Here is a 14,109-nt window from a genome sequence, read left to right on the forward strand (position 1 = left end):
TGAATGGTTTGCCCTGTAGAGAGAAAAGTCAAAAATCTAACTTCTTTTTCCTTCTAATTTAGGTCATTAGAGGTTTAATGAAATTCTGGCCCAAAACCTGCAGTCAGAAAGAGGTAAGTGATATGCTTACAAGTGATATGCTTAGTATATTAAAAAAAAAAACAAAAACAACACAAAACTTGTTTTGCTCTAAAACATAACAAGCAGGGAATCTTTAAATAATTTGTGGTTGAGAGCACATGCTGTGGTGAATCTTGGTATTATTTCTTGTAGATGATTTTTCAATACTTTGGTTTTTTGAACAGTTTTGACTTGAAAAGTTTGATAACTGTGGTTTCTCTTCACAAAATAAGTCCTGGTACTTCTGCAGATAATTTTTTAGAAAGGAGGAAATAAACATGGTTAGGTTGGAAAACTCTGTTAGATTTGGAATTGTTTATATTCGAAGGCAGTATTTTTCCAGTGAGGATGAAAGATAGTTTATGTGGTGTTTACCTACTAAACATGTAAAATATGCAGTTAAATGTGCATTTTTGCTTCAAATGCAAATCGGAGTTTCCCTAGTAAGGTTTTGTGAAACAGCAAAACTGTTACATTGTTATATTGTTAATTGTTATATTGAATATTGCTCTCAAGAATGAGAATATTAGGAGAATCTTCTTAGTTATGGAAGTGTAAGCTTTGGTTGTTCAGACCTTTGTATGAGACAAGGTTTTCAGCATAGATAAATACACAGTTATAATTCTGGATTTCATTCAAGATACTTTAAATGCAGCCTTGAAGAAGAAACTTGTCCTTGTTTTAAGGGACTGAGTCCAAAAGCTACCAATGGTAGAACTGATGACATTTTTTGAGAGATGTCTCATTGAGCTAGTGAGGTTTCTATTTCTTCCTGAAGAATTTGAAGGTTACCAGTGTTCTGCAGAACAAGATGATTTGGGGGTTCTATATTCAATGCTTTCTTTTTTGTCTTTAGGTCATGTTCCTAGGAGAGCTGGAGGAAATCTTGGATGTAATTGAACCATCACAATTTGTCAAAATCCAGGAACCCTTGTTTAAACAAATTGCCAAGTGTGTCTCTAGCCCTCATTTTCAGGTCAGTGGTAGAGGTTATTGTTTATATAGGAATGTATAATTTCAGTTTCAAGCATAACTCCCACCCAAAATGTAGATATTATGTTTTAAAATACTTGTCTTCTGTGGAAGAGGATATATTGGGGTGGAAGGTTAGGTCTGAGCTCCATTAATAATTTGTTGGAGGTGTTTGGGGTTACAGCACAGAACTTGTCCTGAGCCCCTCACAAATCCTTAACCTGTGTCCAAGCAGACTTTGATCCCTTCTCACTGTGGGTGGCAGGTGCTGGCCTGATGGATTCAGAGGATGGATTTGCTCCCTGGTTTTGGTGCAGTATTGTGCAGTTCTTGTTTTCTTACTTGCTTCCTTCTAACCACCTAACCATGTGTCTGGTTCAAGGTGACACAAACTGTAGCCTGTTTTGATCACATTGTATAATGGGAGGAAGGACAATGAATGGGATGTAAATGGATATGTGAAGAGGATATAAAGTTCATGGTCTGTAATGTCTCCATCTTAAGCCTGGTGATCTGTCCTGGCACAAAGACAGATGTGACTTTTCAGCTCTTCCTTGGACTACATCTTTTTTTAAATCGTAATTCAGATCGGCATCCTCCTTCCTAACCCCCAGCTCCTCCCCAGGGTAATTACTGTCCTTGCTACCTTCCCCATGCTGAAGATTTCTCCTCTTTTCCAGCCCAGCTGCTGGGCCTTTCCCTCTCTCCTTCCTCTGGTATTCCAGTGCTGCTGGGTTTTTTCCATCTGCACTCCTCCTTATTTTGAGGGAAAGGTTGATGGGAAGTCTCTCTCTGCTCTTCTTCCCCTCCTCAGCTGCAGGACTGATGCTGTGTCTGCACCCAGTCTTCAGTGAGCAATAACACATTGCTCAGGAAATAGAGAGTAAATGCTGTGGGATCAGAACTACAGGATAGCAACTTAATTCCATTCATGCATGTTATGCTACAGATTTGAATTTAATTCCCAAACTAGTCACTCCTGTTAGCTCATCTTTGTGGAGTTTCTCTGTGATTTGTTTTTCCTTCGGAAAATCACAAAATTACAGGTATCTGAATTCCTGTTAATATTTTATTTCTTTGACTCAAAGGTGGCTGAAAGAGCGCTGTATTATTGGAATAATGAATACATCATGAGTTTGATAGAAGAGAACTCAAACGTTATACTTCCCATCATGTTTTCCAGCCTTTACAGGATTTCTAAAGAGCACTGGAATCCGTAAGTTTGTGCATTTACACTTTATCTTGCCATTTGACATCACCCTGATAAACCTGGGAAATGTCTGCTGAAGAACATCTGAATGGGAGAGATGCAGGCTCAAAGCTGCACTGAGCAAGTGCAACTCTGATAATGCCAATATTTATTAGTCTGCACTTGAGCTTGTCTCAGTGTTTTTAATTAGCTGGTATGTGTACAAAAATCACTACCTTGTGGGATAAAAATAGGCCTTCTCACAAGTTGGAAAAAAGAAGTAATTAAATGTTACATTGTTATTGAAGGAAAAATGTTGATCATCAAGTGTTTCTCCTACGCAGTTTTTTTTATAAATGGGTTGGCTCTGAAGCCTGATTGTAAATTGTCTAGAAGAATATTATTTGGCATTAATAAAGCTTTGTGGCTGTATCATCAACTGATACCTCTGGGAGACTTTTGGTGTTGGCATTTTTTTAAACATCCATGAAACATACAGACAGTATATTCTTGGGTTGTTTTTTCTAAATTTATTTAGGTACAGCTGTTCTCTATGACTATAATTGAGTAGCTACTTTATATTGATAATTAGGCAATTTTATTTTAAACTGAATAACCTAGTAAAAAGCGTTTTCATGAAAGATTATATTACAGTTAGATGGCATATATCCTATATTTTAGTTGGGAAGTTTTTCTAAGTCAAGATGATTAGCATTTGGTAAACCCAGTATTTTTAATGAGCTGTGCTGTGCTCAGGTCCCAGTTGCTTTGAGATCTTACTGTAAAGTGTTTCATCTTTTCAAACACTGGTCTTTTTGTTCTTTACCTAGTCAAAATCTGAAGTTTGTGTGCTTCCATGACAAATCTAAGGCTGCTGGAAAGCTTCTGTAACTTAACATTGGTCACAAAAGAAGTCTTTCCATGGCACAGGACTCCAACCTTTTATACCAGTCTCCAACTTTTCATATTATGCACTGGGATGCTTCTGGTAATGAGAATATTCCAGTATCCCAGTTCACAGAGTTTTCATACCCATAGAAATTTTGTTACGCGAGCCAGGTAAAGATAAATCTGAAATAAAGGAGATATTTAAAGATTTTTGTTTTTTTTATATTTATAAGAAAATATTTCATGTAGGCAACAAAAATGAAAGTTTATTTAAAGAGATGAGAGAGAGGAGGGTGCGTGGGAAATGGCACATAGTTTGTGTGCTGTAAGGATTAGCTCCAGAGGTTCCTGGCACTTGCACTGTTGATTCACTGCCTCCTGGCTGAAGAGCAGCTTCTTAAGCAGCCCTGGGTCTGAATATGACAGCCAGAGTAGTGGATCAGGAACTGTGAAAGGGAAAATGAATATGAACTGTATGAGCACAAGGAAATCACTCTTGAAATACAGCTTTGTATTTTGCATAGATGCACTGAATATTCAGCTTCATAGAAGAGTCATAAGGAAATATGAATCACTTTCATTCTGTGTTTGAATTCTATTCCTTCTGCCAGCACTGATGATTTGAATCTCTGAAGTTGCATTCAGAATTGCTCCACAGCATGAGAGAAGAGACTGTAGTTATATGTAATAGCTTTCTGTTGTTGCCTTTTACCCTAGAGTTTTGGCCTGCTCCATTTCAGTAGTCAGTAGGGACATGAAAGCTGATTCTCACCTTTAAGTATGTTAATCAAAAGTAGTTTCACTGAAATCGAAGAATTTACATAATCATACTTGCAGGAACAGAATTGGTCACAGAAAGGCTGTGAAGAGAAGACACTTTTTATTTCACGTTTGATTTCACCCGAAACTAATGGATTCCGTTCTTTCTTCTTTTTCCATGTTTCACAGGGCTATTGTGGCTTTAGTCTACAATGTGTTGAAGGCATTTATGGAAATGAACAGCACCATGTTTGACGAGCTGACAGCCACTTACAAGTCAGATCGTCAGCGGTAACTTTTTAAAGCTTTTTTTTTGTCAGCTGTGCACACGGCCTGCAGTTTAGTTCTCCCCTTACACTCAGGTGCAATTGCATAATCTCAGACATAATAGACACTGCACCATTTCTGCCCTTTCCTGCTCGTTAGGCTTCTCATTGCAGGATGTGAGATTATGTGCAGGTTGTTCTTTAGCCTTTATTAAATACGGTATCCATTGCATTGCTTGGGAATCCACATTCCTCATGCAAATAATTTTTGACTCTGCATTCCAAAACACTTAAGTGTATCAAGATCTTCAATAATAAAAGGAAAACAAGGGTTTAAAGGTAAATTTGATTAAAGACCTTTTTTTTTAAAATAAAGTTACACTGAGGTTTGGAAAGAGACATGAGGGAAACCTGTAAGATTTGATTTTCCAAATTGCAGTTTGTAGGCTGGGTGTGATCTTAAAGCGAAGACACATCTCTCAGGCTTTTTATTTCTTATTCAGAGGTCCTGCTGTATCTGAGTCTTTCAGCATGCAGGATCCATTCAATACACCACTCACAGAGGCATTAGTTCAACTCCAGTGGCTTCTTGTCTTTTCTCCTATTTTCCCTAATCTTTATTTCTCCTTTACAATGCAGCATCTTTTCTCAAGAGTTTTACCTTATGCAAAGATTAGGTGAAAAAAATGAGGAAATTTCAGGAATTTTGAACAGTTTGCAACTTAATTTAAGTCATACTTTGGCTGTGACTCAGAGTTCTCCAATCAATGCAAAGGGCACTGCATGTCAGCAGAGGTTTTGAGGGCAGTCCAACCTGAAAGTCTCTTGGCTGTTGTAGTTTTTTTGACTTGTGTGACTAGAGTTACACTGACCTTTCATTCCACTTTGTTTTATAGCCCAAAAAATCTGCACATAACAGGCTAGTTCATTAATATGGTATTCTACTTTTAGAGATTTGTTTAGAGCAGTATTTAAACTAAGAAGCCAGATGTTCCTGATATGTATTGGTAAATAACTGCCAATCTCCTAGTGCAGTTGAGACAAAACTGTGTAGTTCCTTAGCGAAGAATTTTAGGATTGATCATCTAATCCAGCTATTCACAGTGGCAGCTTGGTGACCTAAATCACTTGGTGTTGCACTTTGCCCCTTAAGATGATAAATTTCTGTTCTGAACAGAATGCAGAGGTGTGTCCCATGTCTGGAAAATGGGGGAGGTTTAGTGGCTGAACTACACAAAGAATTTCTTCTGCACCTGCTGACATTGTATTTCTTACCATGGCTGGTGCTAACCATTTCATCATTTTTATTTACTTCTTATGATTTTAAAATCTGAATGTATAAACAAGGGTATTTACCTTAACGTTTCCAGAAAATCTTTAGCACCTTAATAAAACCACTTTTTAAAAGGGTAGCTTTGATGCTACTTAAAGCTTGAGGAGAAATATGTTGAGATAGGTCAAATAGGTAAGTTGGATGAGGTGATCATCCTCTAGCAGACCTTTAGGTAAGCAGGCATGTATTTCCTAATGATTAGAAGATTAATATTGGTAAGTAGCCTGAAAATGTAAGGCTATTTCACTTATTCTTGTATTTGATTTTAAATACTTTCCAGTAACAATAGGCTCTTTTTTTTTTACCTTTTACTGTTCTTCAGGGATTTATCTGAAAGTTGTTTGTACTTTTTTATATGTTTAAAATCCTCTTGGGAAATCAAAATTCCAAACAAATGAGCCAGATGTTGGTATGTTGACTGAATCAAAGCATATAGGAATGTTTCTAATCCCTTGAAATACTTCTCAAGACTTCTGTAATGTGACTGGCAGAGAATCTGTGTATCTGTCATTGTTAGATTTCCATTTCATCTAAACCTACAAGGTGATGTCATAGAACTTGAAAGCATTTTGTGCCTTGCAGTCTCGATGAGATTTATTCACAGTAAGCTGTGGCAGAGACAGGAAATTTAGAAAGCAAACAATGCAGATAAAGTAAATGTTAGGTTTGCTGTTTAATTTTCTCAAATCAGCTACTAAAGTCTCTTGTTAAAGCAAATGCTACATAGCTCTTGCAGCAATTTTTGTGTGGAAAAAGAGTAACTCACTGAACAAAAGGCACATCTTGTAGGTTGAACTTTGCCTTGGTTGGTGCCTGAGCTGTAGGGAAGCCAGCGGTCATTGTAAGTAAAAATAGCGACTCTAAAAGAATCAGGGAGTGGTTCTAGAAAGCCACTGTGATTTATAAGATTATTTATATCGTAAATAAGCATAAAAATCATTAAATAACTTAGTGAATAATGGAAATTTTTATAATCTTGACGGATTAGTTATGTAATAAAATTCCACTGAATTTTTTAATTCCTCATTGCAAATTAATGTCTTTGAACACTGTCACTTTGCTCAGCTTACGTTTTCATACTGCTTTGTTCAGTTATATTTTATGTAGGTAACAAAGAAATAAAAAAGAAAATATAAAAAAAAAGTCAAATATATGTTGGCAAGATTGCAGTTGTGTTCAAGAAAATTAGTGCAGCTAATTAATGTCAACTATATATTTTTTAACATAAATATTATACAGTCTTCTCTCCTGATAACTCTTTGTTTTATTTCATCTGTCAGTGAGAAGAAGAAAGAGAAAGAGCGTGAAGAACTGTGGAAAAAACTGGAGGATTTGGAATTAAAGAGAGGTCTTAGACGTGATGGAATAATTCCAACTTAACAAAAAAACAAAACAGCATTATTAACCTGTGGAGTCACACATTTATGTAGTAGAAGATGGAGCAACAGTTTTCTGTATTGTGCAACTTTACAGTAGATTTCACATTTGTTTCATTATTACAACAGCACTGTATATACCTGTCTCTAAGTAAAGGAAAAAAATAAGGACTTTAATCCAAAGTTTGGACAACAGATGGACTTCTCAGAACTTTGCAAACATAATCATTGTTTTAACCCTTCTTTAAAACCAGTCTTCAAAGATCTGTTGATGAAAATTGCAATGTCAGATTCCATTGTCAGGACCTGTTCCTTATTTATCGTTAGCAGAGAGTATAATACAACTTTCAAATGTGAACAATCTTAAAATTTAGCTTGTCTTTCTGCTAAACTGTTACGTGTATTTATAGTAAAAGAGAAAAAAGACTGTCATTTCCTTATGAGTTTGTGTAACATCCTCCTTCTCTGGATAACTTTACTGTAATTTGACTTTCTTTTCCTTTTGCACATCTTCATAAGTTGAATGTCCATTCAGATCAGGGCCATGAAAAACATTGGTCCTGAATAAAAGTTTTGTTTACTGGTGTGAGCATTTTTTTGGTACCAGGCTGTCTCTGGTGCTTCCTTAATTTGAACATTAGGAATTAAAAAACATGTAGGTGATAAACATAGTAGGAAAGGGAGCTTTGGATTTGTGCACCTATTTATTGCAAATCCAAATTAGAGTCCACAATCCTCGGACAAAAAAAAAAGGGCAGTGGTAACACCCTGGACTTCAAAACCTGACCAGTATTAGTGATACTGCATTGGACACACGTACCAGAGTTGGTTTAGAAACACTAATTGCTAAATTATTACAGTATGTTCCTATTGGACCATTTAGAAAGAATAAAGACACGTGTTAATAACACAAGTGTGAAATTGATCTCCAGTGGTCATGGATCTAATTGGAAACTGAGTTGAGATGGCAGTTTGGACAGTTTGGAGTTGTTGCCTTACTTTTTAATATGTATTTATAAAGTGTTCCAGCAAAAGAGGATGTAGCCTCTAAGAAACATACTCTAGTGTTTTTGTGGTTCTAGTACTATTACTCATCACAGTACCAGCCCTATGGTCTTAGCTGGAAAGGATTCTGGATAATACACTTCTGCATTCTCATCTGGATGCTCATTCCTAACTACTGTATTTGTTACCAAAAGTGGTTCTACAAATGCTACTGAAAAAAAATTCTGGAAATCCTAATGTTCTGAGTATTAATAATAAAGTTTAAAATGCTTTTATATCAAAGGTGCATTGTGACCAAATTGTTTAAAACAAAAGAGGAAAAAAAAATACAAAAAACAAAGAAGAGGGCTGTATTATAAGTATACATTATTGGCTATCTGCTTTGTATTTGAAAGTGGAATCTTACATCTTTGGTAGGTAAAATGCTGATAAGACTTATGTACAGTATATATTTAGCTAATGCAGTTGCATTATTCTATACCGGAAGGTATGTGTTTCAGGATTTTTCTCCAGGATGCTTTTGAACTGTTATAGACATATGACAACAGTGAATTGATAATCCTAAACCATCAATCCAGCAGTATTTACAGTATAAAAATGAATTGGTGTTCATGAGTCTTTGTGATAGTTGCAAACATGAATTATGACCTGTTGCCATTGATAGAAATACAGTATAAATACAAGCTTGTATATTTTTCTTCCTACCATTTAAATATACAGTAGAATTTGAAGTTCTCTTGTTTTCAGGCACCGAAAAAGGGTAAAAAAAGAATTCCCTCCTAGACTACTGACTGTTTCAGGATTATCAGGTCACAGTTTGTACTCCTGGGTCTGCACACACAAATGTTGTAAACTCAAGGTTTTGTAAGAACTTGACACTGTTAATTCTGGAAAAAAAAAAAGTAAAAAAGTGGAACTAGTCATACGCAACACCAAACACAACATGATTTTATGGGATTATTATGAGCTTCTTTTAAGAACATTGACTGGGACGCAATGTAAATTAGGCAGTTACTGTCATAGTTGAAACATTTTATTTTAAAGTGCTGAAGCAAAGGTGCAAGCTGAAATACTGAAGATTAAATAAATTTATAACAAATCATGTCCCTTAGCCCATTGATTTTGACAGTCTTTTATTTCTGTTACCAAAAAAACCCCACAAACCAACCAAACTTGCGAGTGTGATTTCTGTGTGAAATGATCATTTCACAGTGTGAAAGGGTGGACTCAAACTCATGCTCAAAGACTATGTTCCATTGTGAAAGCTGAGAAGGAACGGAGGAATACAACTTCATGTTTTTTACCTGGTGGAGTAAAACACAACAATGTGAAATTAGAAAAAGCACCTTGTCCTGTACTTAGAGTTTAGGTGAGTGTTGTTTGTTCGTAACTGTTTTTGGTTTTTCCATGTCATTCTGCTATTGATCATACAAAACTGACGAGAACCTGGTGGGTTGCAATATTTTGTGGCCTCTGCTGTGGGGAGTGTCTGACATTTCTAGATGATTTATCACTTCTGAGAAGGAATGTTCCTTTAAGGAGAAGGAGATGATGTGCTGTTGTTATGAAGTCACTTGACTCTAAAGGCTGGGTGATGCACCTGAAGAAGCACCTGCTGCCAGGATCCCGCGTGTGCCGCAGTCCCAGCGCAATGTCCGGCCCCGCAGGGCTCCTGCTGCTCCCGCTGGAGCTGCTGGAGGAGGAAGAGGAAGGCAGCCCGTGGGCCCAAGTCTGATCAGTGCGTCATAAATTACGCTTTTGTTTTCTTCTTGAGTTCCACAAACCGCCTTTGTTTGTGTCAGTGTTGTTCTTGACTGCTCGTCCGGCAGGCGTTGGGTGGTCCTGCGTGTCCGGGGCACATTGGTCTCAGGGGGAAGGGTTGAGCACTGTCTGCTCACAGGAAAGAGCTGCGAGGGCATTGGGTCGTGGGGATGTAACAACTGAACCAGTAAAGTTCCTCTCGTACACCCTGAATTGACCACACGTTGATTTCTTCATCTTGCACGTCTCCCTTACCGTTTCCCTTTCGTTGCTTTTGAGTGTTTTTTGTCTCTCTTCCAAAGGTTGGAATGCTTTAATTTAAAGTATTCTAATGCCATTGGAGCATTTGCTACCAGGGTTACAGTAAATTTAATCTTGGTTTTGTTAGCATAAGTAAAAGGGTTTAATTTATTTTTTTATCTGTTCTCATATATGGAAAAATCGAGGGTATTGGAGCTAAGAATTGCTTAAATGCAGCAGCTGTACTTAGATTATATGTGTGTAAGTACAGCCCTAGGCTCTCTCACTTGATGAAAAAGAAAATATCTTAGGAGCTCTAAAAAGCTCTTTATTGTTTTGTGAAGAGTGGGAAAGATGAGGTTCTTCTCCCTCCAAGTAAAGCTGACGTAACTTCCTTTTAGTTCTGTCTTTGAAAACAAAGATGCTCTTTTCTCTTAGTTGTGTGACACCACTATCCCAAAGCAGTTGCCCTTAAAGAAGACAAAAGTGATGATGCTCAAGGTTGAAGAATGTTTTTATTTACTTGTAGATTTTAAAATTTGGCTCATGAGCTTCCCTTAGCAGCTCTGGAGTGAGCCATGAATTAGTTTTTTCTAGTTGGTATGCGCAGCAGATCTTATGTAGCCCAGTTTTCCATTTTGAACTCAATGGAACAACATCTTGAAACAGAATGGAACTACTTTTGGTTGGAAACTTTTATCCAAGTGTTGCTTCCCATCCACAGAAGCGTGCGCTTTTTATCACGACCTCTCCGAGTAAGAGTTTTTGTTACTTGGATCACCTGCTGTAAATATGTTGTATTCATAACCTCATGGAGCCATGAGGAGTTTTCAAATATAAATAGTACCGATACATTTCTTGTTGTTGTCCTATTTTTGATTGTAGTATAGCGAATGACCTGTCATGCTTTTTGTTTCAAGGTTAGCATTAGATTCATAGATCTTAATATTTTAGCATTTCATTGTTTAAGCAGGAGAGGGCAGCAAAAGTTCATTTTTCCCCATAGGAATGCTCTGGTCCCATTACTGTTTTTAAACTTAGGTGCATATAACTATCTGTGGGTAGGGGGGAAAAACGAATCTTTTTTATATATATTGAAAGGTGCATATGAAAATATATAGAGTGGTCCAACCAGACTGTGAAAATGTCTTCTACTCTACATCCAAGTAATAATAAAAATATCTTCCACCTCTGGATAAAGTACAAGCAGGTCTTAAACTCTTGGATTCAAGTGTCATTCTTTGGAAACAGTTTACTTAAAAATGGTATCAAACTCGAACTCAATGGTGCTCCCAGCTATAAATGTGTTATCTTCCTCTTTTGCACATGCTCAAGAGGCTCTGTACTGTGGGTGCATCTAAATAAAGAAGCAATGAAGTGTTTTCCAGGTGCTTGGCTTTTTTTTCCACCTCCTCCCATCTAAACTTCACGAGCCTTTTCAACAGTGAGCTTGCAGCAATCAGGTTCCCATCCGCATGTGTCAAATGTAAGGACCCTTGTCTGGAGAAAAAAAAAAAACAAAAAACGAAGCAATGAGGTGGTAATTTAAGTTTCAGCCAGAATTACCATAGTAAACACTGGGTTTTCATTAAGTTAATTTTTTTCAGAGGTGCTGTGATGATGGTGAGTATCCTTGCACCTCACACAACCCCCCTGTGAGGGAGGTCAGGAGAGGTGGATGCAGGAGAGGCATTAAAGCCATGCAGTGTTCTTTGGGAGCCCTCTGAGCCTTGCACTTCGCAGCTGGTGAAAGAATTTGTTCCTTCGTGGTAGCATTCTGCTGTTTCAGTCCTTGTGCTGTTTGGAGGTGCAGGGAAAGGCTGGAGATGGTCCCACACGTGGGGGAAACCCTCTGGAGAGAGCCATGGGTAGAGCCTTGAAAGGGGCACTGCAGGTGAATGGCTTCAGCTGCAGTGTAGGAGAGCTGCTTGCTAAAATAAAATGAGAAAATATTTATTAAACATCCGATCTTTAAATACCGTGGTTTTTACATGTTATTCCAATAGTCTAATCCTTAATTCTTCCCATTTTTTTTCCCCAACTTTAATTTTAATCAGTTGGATCTGGCCTTTGTTAGAAGAGCTCATTATCACAAATCTCTTTAAATACTTGTAAGACAATATTCAGATCACTTAACAACATTTCTCTCTACTTTCTTACTGCCAGGCAAGTATTTTCTGAAGAAGGTAAAAAGAAGAACATGCAGTAAGTTGGCCTCCAGGGTAGGATTTGTCTTCTAACTAGCAAGTTAGAAATCAACCTTTACAGGATTGGATTTAAAAACTTAAATTAGTTTCCTACTTTCAGTAATGATGATTGCTTTGCTAATTTTTCATCTTGGTCTTTCCTTCTCAGGGATGGTTTGGTTTCTCATACAGCAGCAGAATGTCTGGTTTATCTTACATTAAGTTTGGGCCTCAGATCAGAAGTGTGTAGCCTACAAAAGTCACTTTGTGTGCAGGTAAAGGCTGTTCCCAAGGCTGCATTAATTATTGCCTCAGTGTACTGTGAAGGAATAGCTTGGGAGATAAACTGGACACTGATACAGAGTCTCAAATTATGATCTGTGGTTTTAAAGATTAAACACTGGAGCTGAAGAAAATAGCCTGAATTTGTTAGTCAATACCTTGAAGCAGGTGTAGTAACCCACTGAGCCGTGAGCATAGGCTCTTCTGGGAGTTTCCATGACATGAAAAATGGTCATGCAAAACTTTATCTTGCACTATTTTTATGTTTGTTTGGTTTTGTTTCCCCCCTGTCCATCTTGTCTGTTATCCCCCCTTGGAGTCACTGAAGGTGTGAGAAGTCGGAGGTCACTCGGGAAGGATGGAAAGCTTGAGATGCATTTAAAGAAAAGTCTGATTTTCATACAGTGGTTCATACTTCAATACACACTTGAAAGTGTCTGGGAACTTAGCGTTATCCCTGGATCCGGGAAGAGCTTCCAAAAAGAGAATGAGAAAAGACAATTCTATACACCAACTGAATCTTGTCCAAATTCTTGCTTTGCAAGCTTTTCTTGTGTAAGAAGCCTCAGCACTTTCCTGACAGAGGAAGCAGTGACCCAGCAGTGAATATTCCTGGAGCCCCAGCTACAGCAGGAGCACACTGGGGCAGAATGGCTCTGGCAGCCAGGAAGAAAAGGCCTTGTGTTTGCACAAGGATTTGTGCAGCTCTCCAGCAGCAAAGGCAGAGGTTACCTGCAAACCTTCTGTGAACTGAGCTGGTTCGAGTCAGGTTTGAACCTTCGGCACACGTGGTTGAGCTGTGTGAGCAAACTGGACAAATGATCCAGCTCAGATTTAGGTTTTAGTTCTGCAAAGTGTACTGAGTGGGGTTACAGCTTATGCTCCTCTGCCGTCCCAAAGGCTGTGCAGCAACTCCCCTGCTTTTTTAGATATTTGGCAATGTATATGATGTGTATGAGTGCAAAATCGCTGTATATTTATTTAATTGTCTCCAGCCAACGTGGGCGTCTGCATTACATAATCTTCCATTTCAGTCATCTTGGAGGCACCAGGCTCAAGTCTGCAGGTGCCAGACCTTGGAGTAAACTGCAGCTTGGCAAAGGACACTCTTGATTTCTGGAGGAAGGAAATGCGGGATTCAGACAGTGGTAATTAGTTTGTTAGTCCACAGATTGTTTCACAAGCACAAAGGGATATTATTGCTGTTTGCTCTCCATGACACTCATCAGACAATAATTGTCACGGCTGGTGGTTATGCACATTTCAAACATCAGTTCTGGCCAGACAAAAATGACTCGGGAATACAAAGAAAAGAATATTTCTCACTGTGGTGTGGTGCCCTCAGCCCCTCTTTCTCCTGTGCTGCACGAGGGTCTGCAAACACAAGTGTAAGAACTTGTAATGGGCTGAATTTAAGTAGAATGTGCTGTTCTAGTTGAGGTTGTCAGAAGGGGAGCTACAGACTGGGGGCATTTCAACCTTTTCCAAGAAAATGCCTTTCCACGTGGTCAGATAAATAAATGGAATTTTATTAGAGATCCTTCCACTATCCCAGGTTGTTCCAAGCCCTGTCCAATCTGGTTTGAACACTCCCAGCAATGGGGCAGTCACAACTCCCCTGGGCAGCCTGTGCCAGAGCCTCACCACCCTCACAATAAAGAATTTCTTCCTAATATCCTGTCTAACCCTGTCCTCCATCAGTGTGAAGCCATTCTCCCTTGTCCTCTCACTA

At 38.2% G+C, this 14,109-nt stretch overlaps 1 protein-coding gene across 2 annotated transcripts in view; it reads left to right on the forward strand.

Moving 5' to 3' along the window:
• The window catches only part of PPP2R5E (protein phosphatase 2 regulatory subunit B'epsilon), a 69,273-nt gene extending 59,992 nt beyond the window's left edge, over window positions 1-9,281 (forward strand). For both annotated transcript variants that reach the window (XM_005520056.3, XM_014249906.2), the window contains exons 10-14: window positions 63-113; window positions 977-1,096; window positions 2,181-2,308; window positions 4,118-4,219; window positions 6,808-9,281. In XM_005520056.3, the coding sequence (XP_005520113.1) occupies window positions 63-113; window positions 977-1,096; window positions 2,181-2,308; window positions 4,118-4,219; window positions 6,808-6,907 (501 nt within the window). In that variant the 3' untranslated portion in view covers window positions 6,908-9,281. The remainder of the gene's footprint in view (window positions 1-62; window positions 114-976; window positions 1,097-2,180; window positions 2,309-4,117; window positions 4,220-6,807) is intronic.
• The last annotated feature ends 4,828 nt before the right edge of the window (window positions 9,282-14,109 follow it).

This window comes from Pseudopodoces humilis, chromosome 7 (assembly GCF_049639895.1).
Source record: "Pseudopodoces humilis isolate 2021_Gansu_Grassland_sample_001 chromosome 7, ASM4963989v1, whole genome shotgun sequence".
NCBI classification, from domain to species: domain Eukaryota; kingdom Metazoa; phylum Chordata; class Aves; order Passeriformes; family Paridae; genus Pseudopodoces; species Pseudopodoces humilis.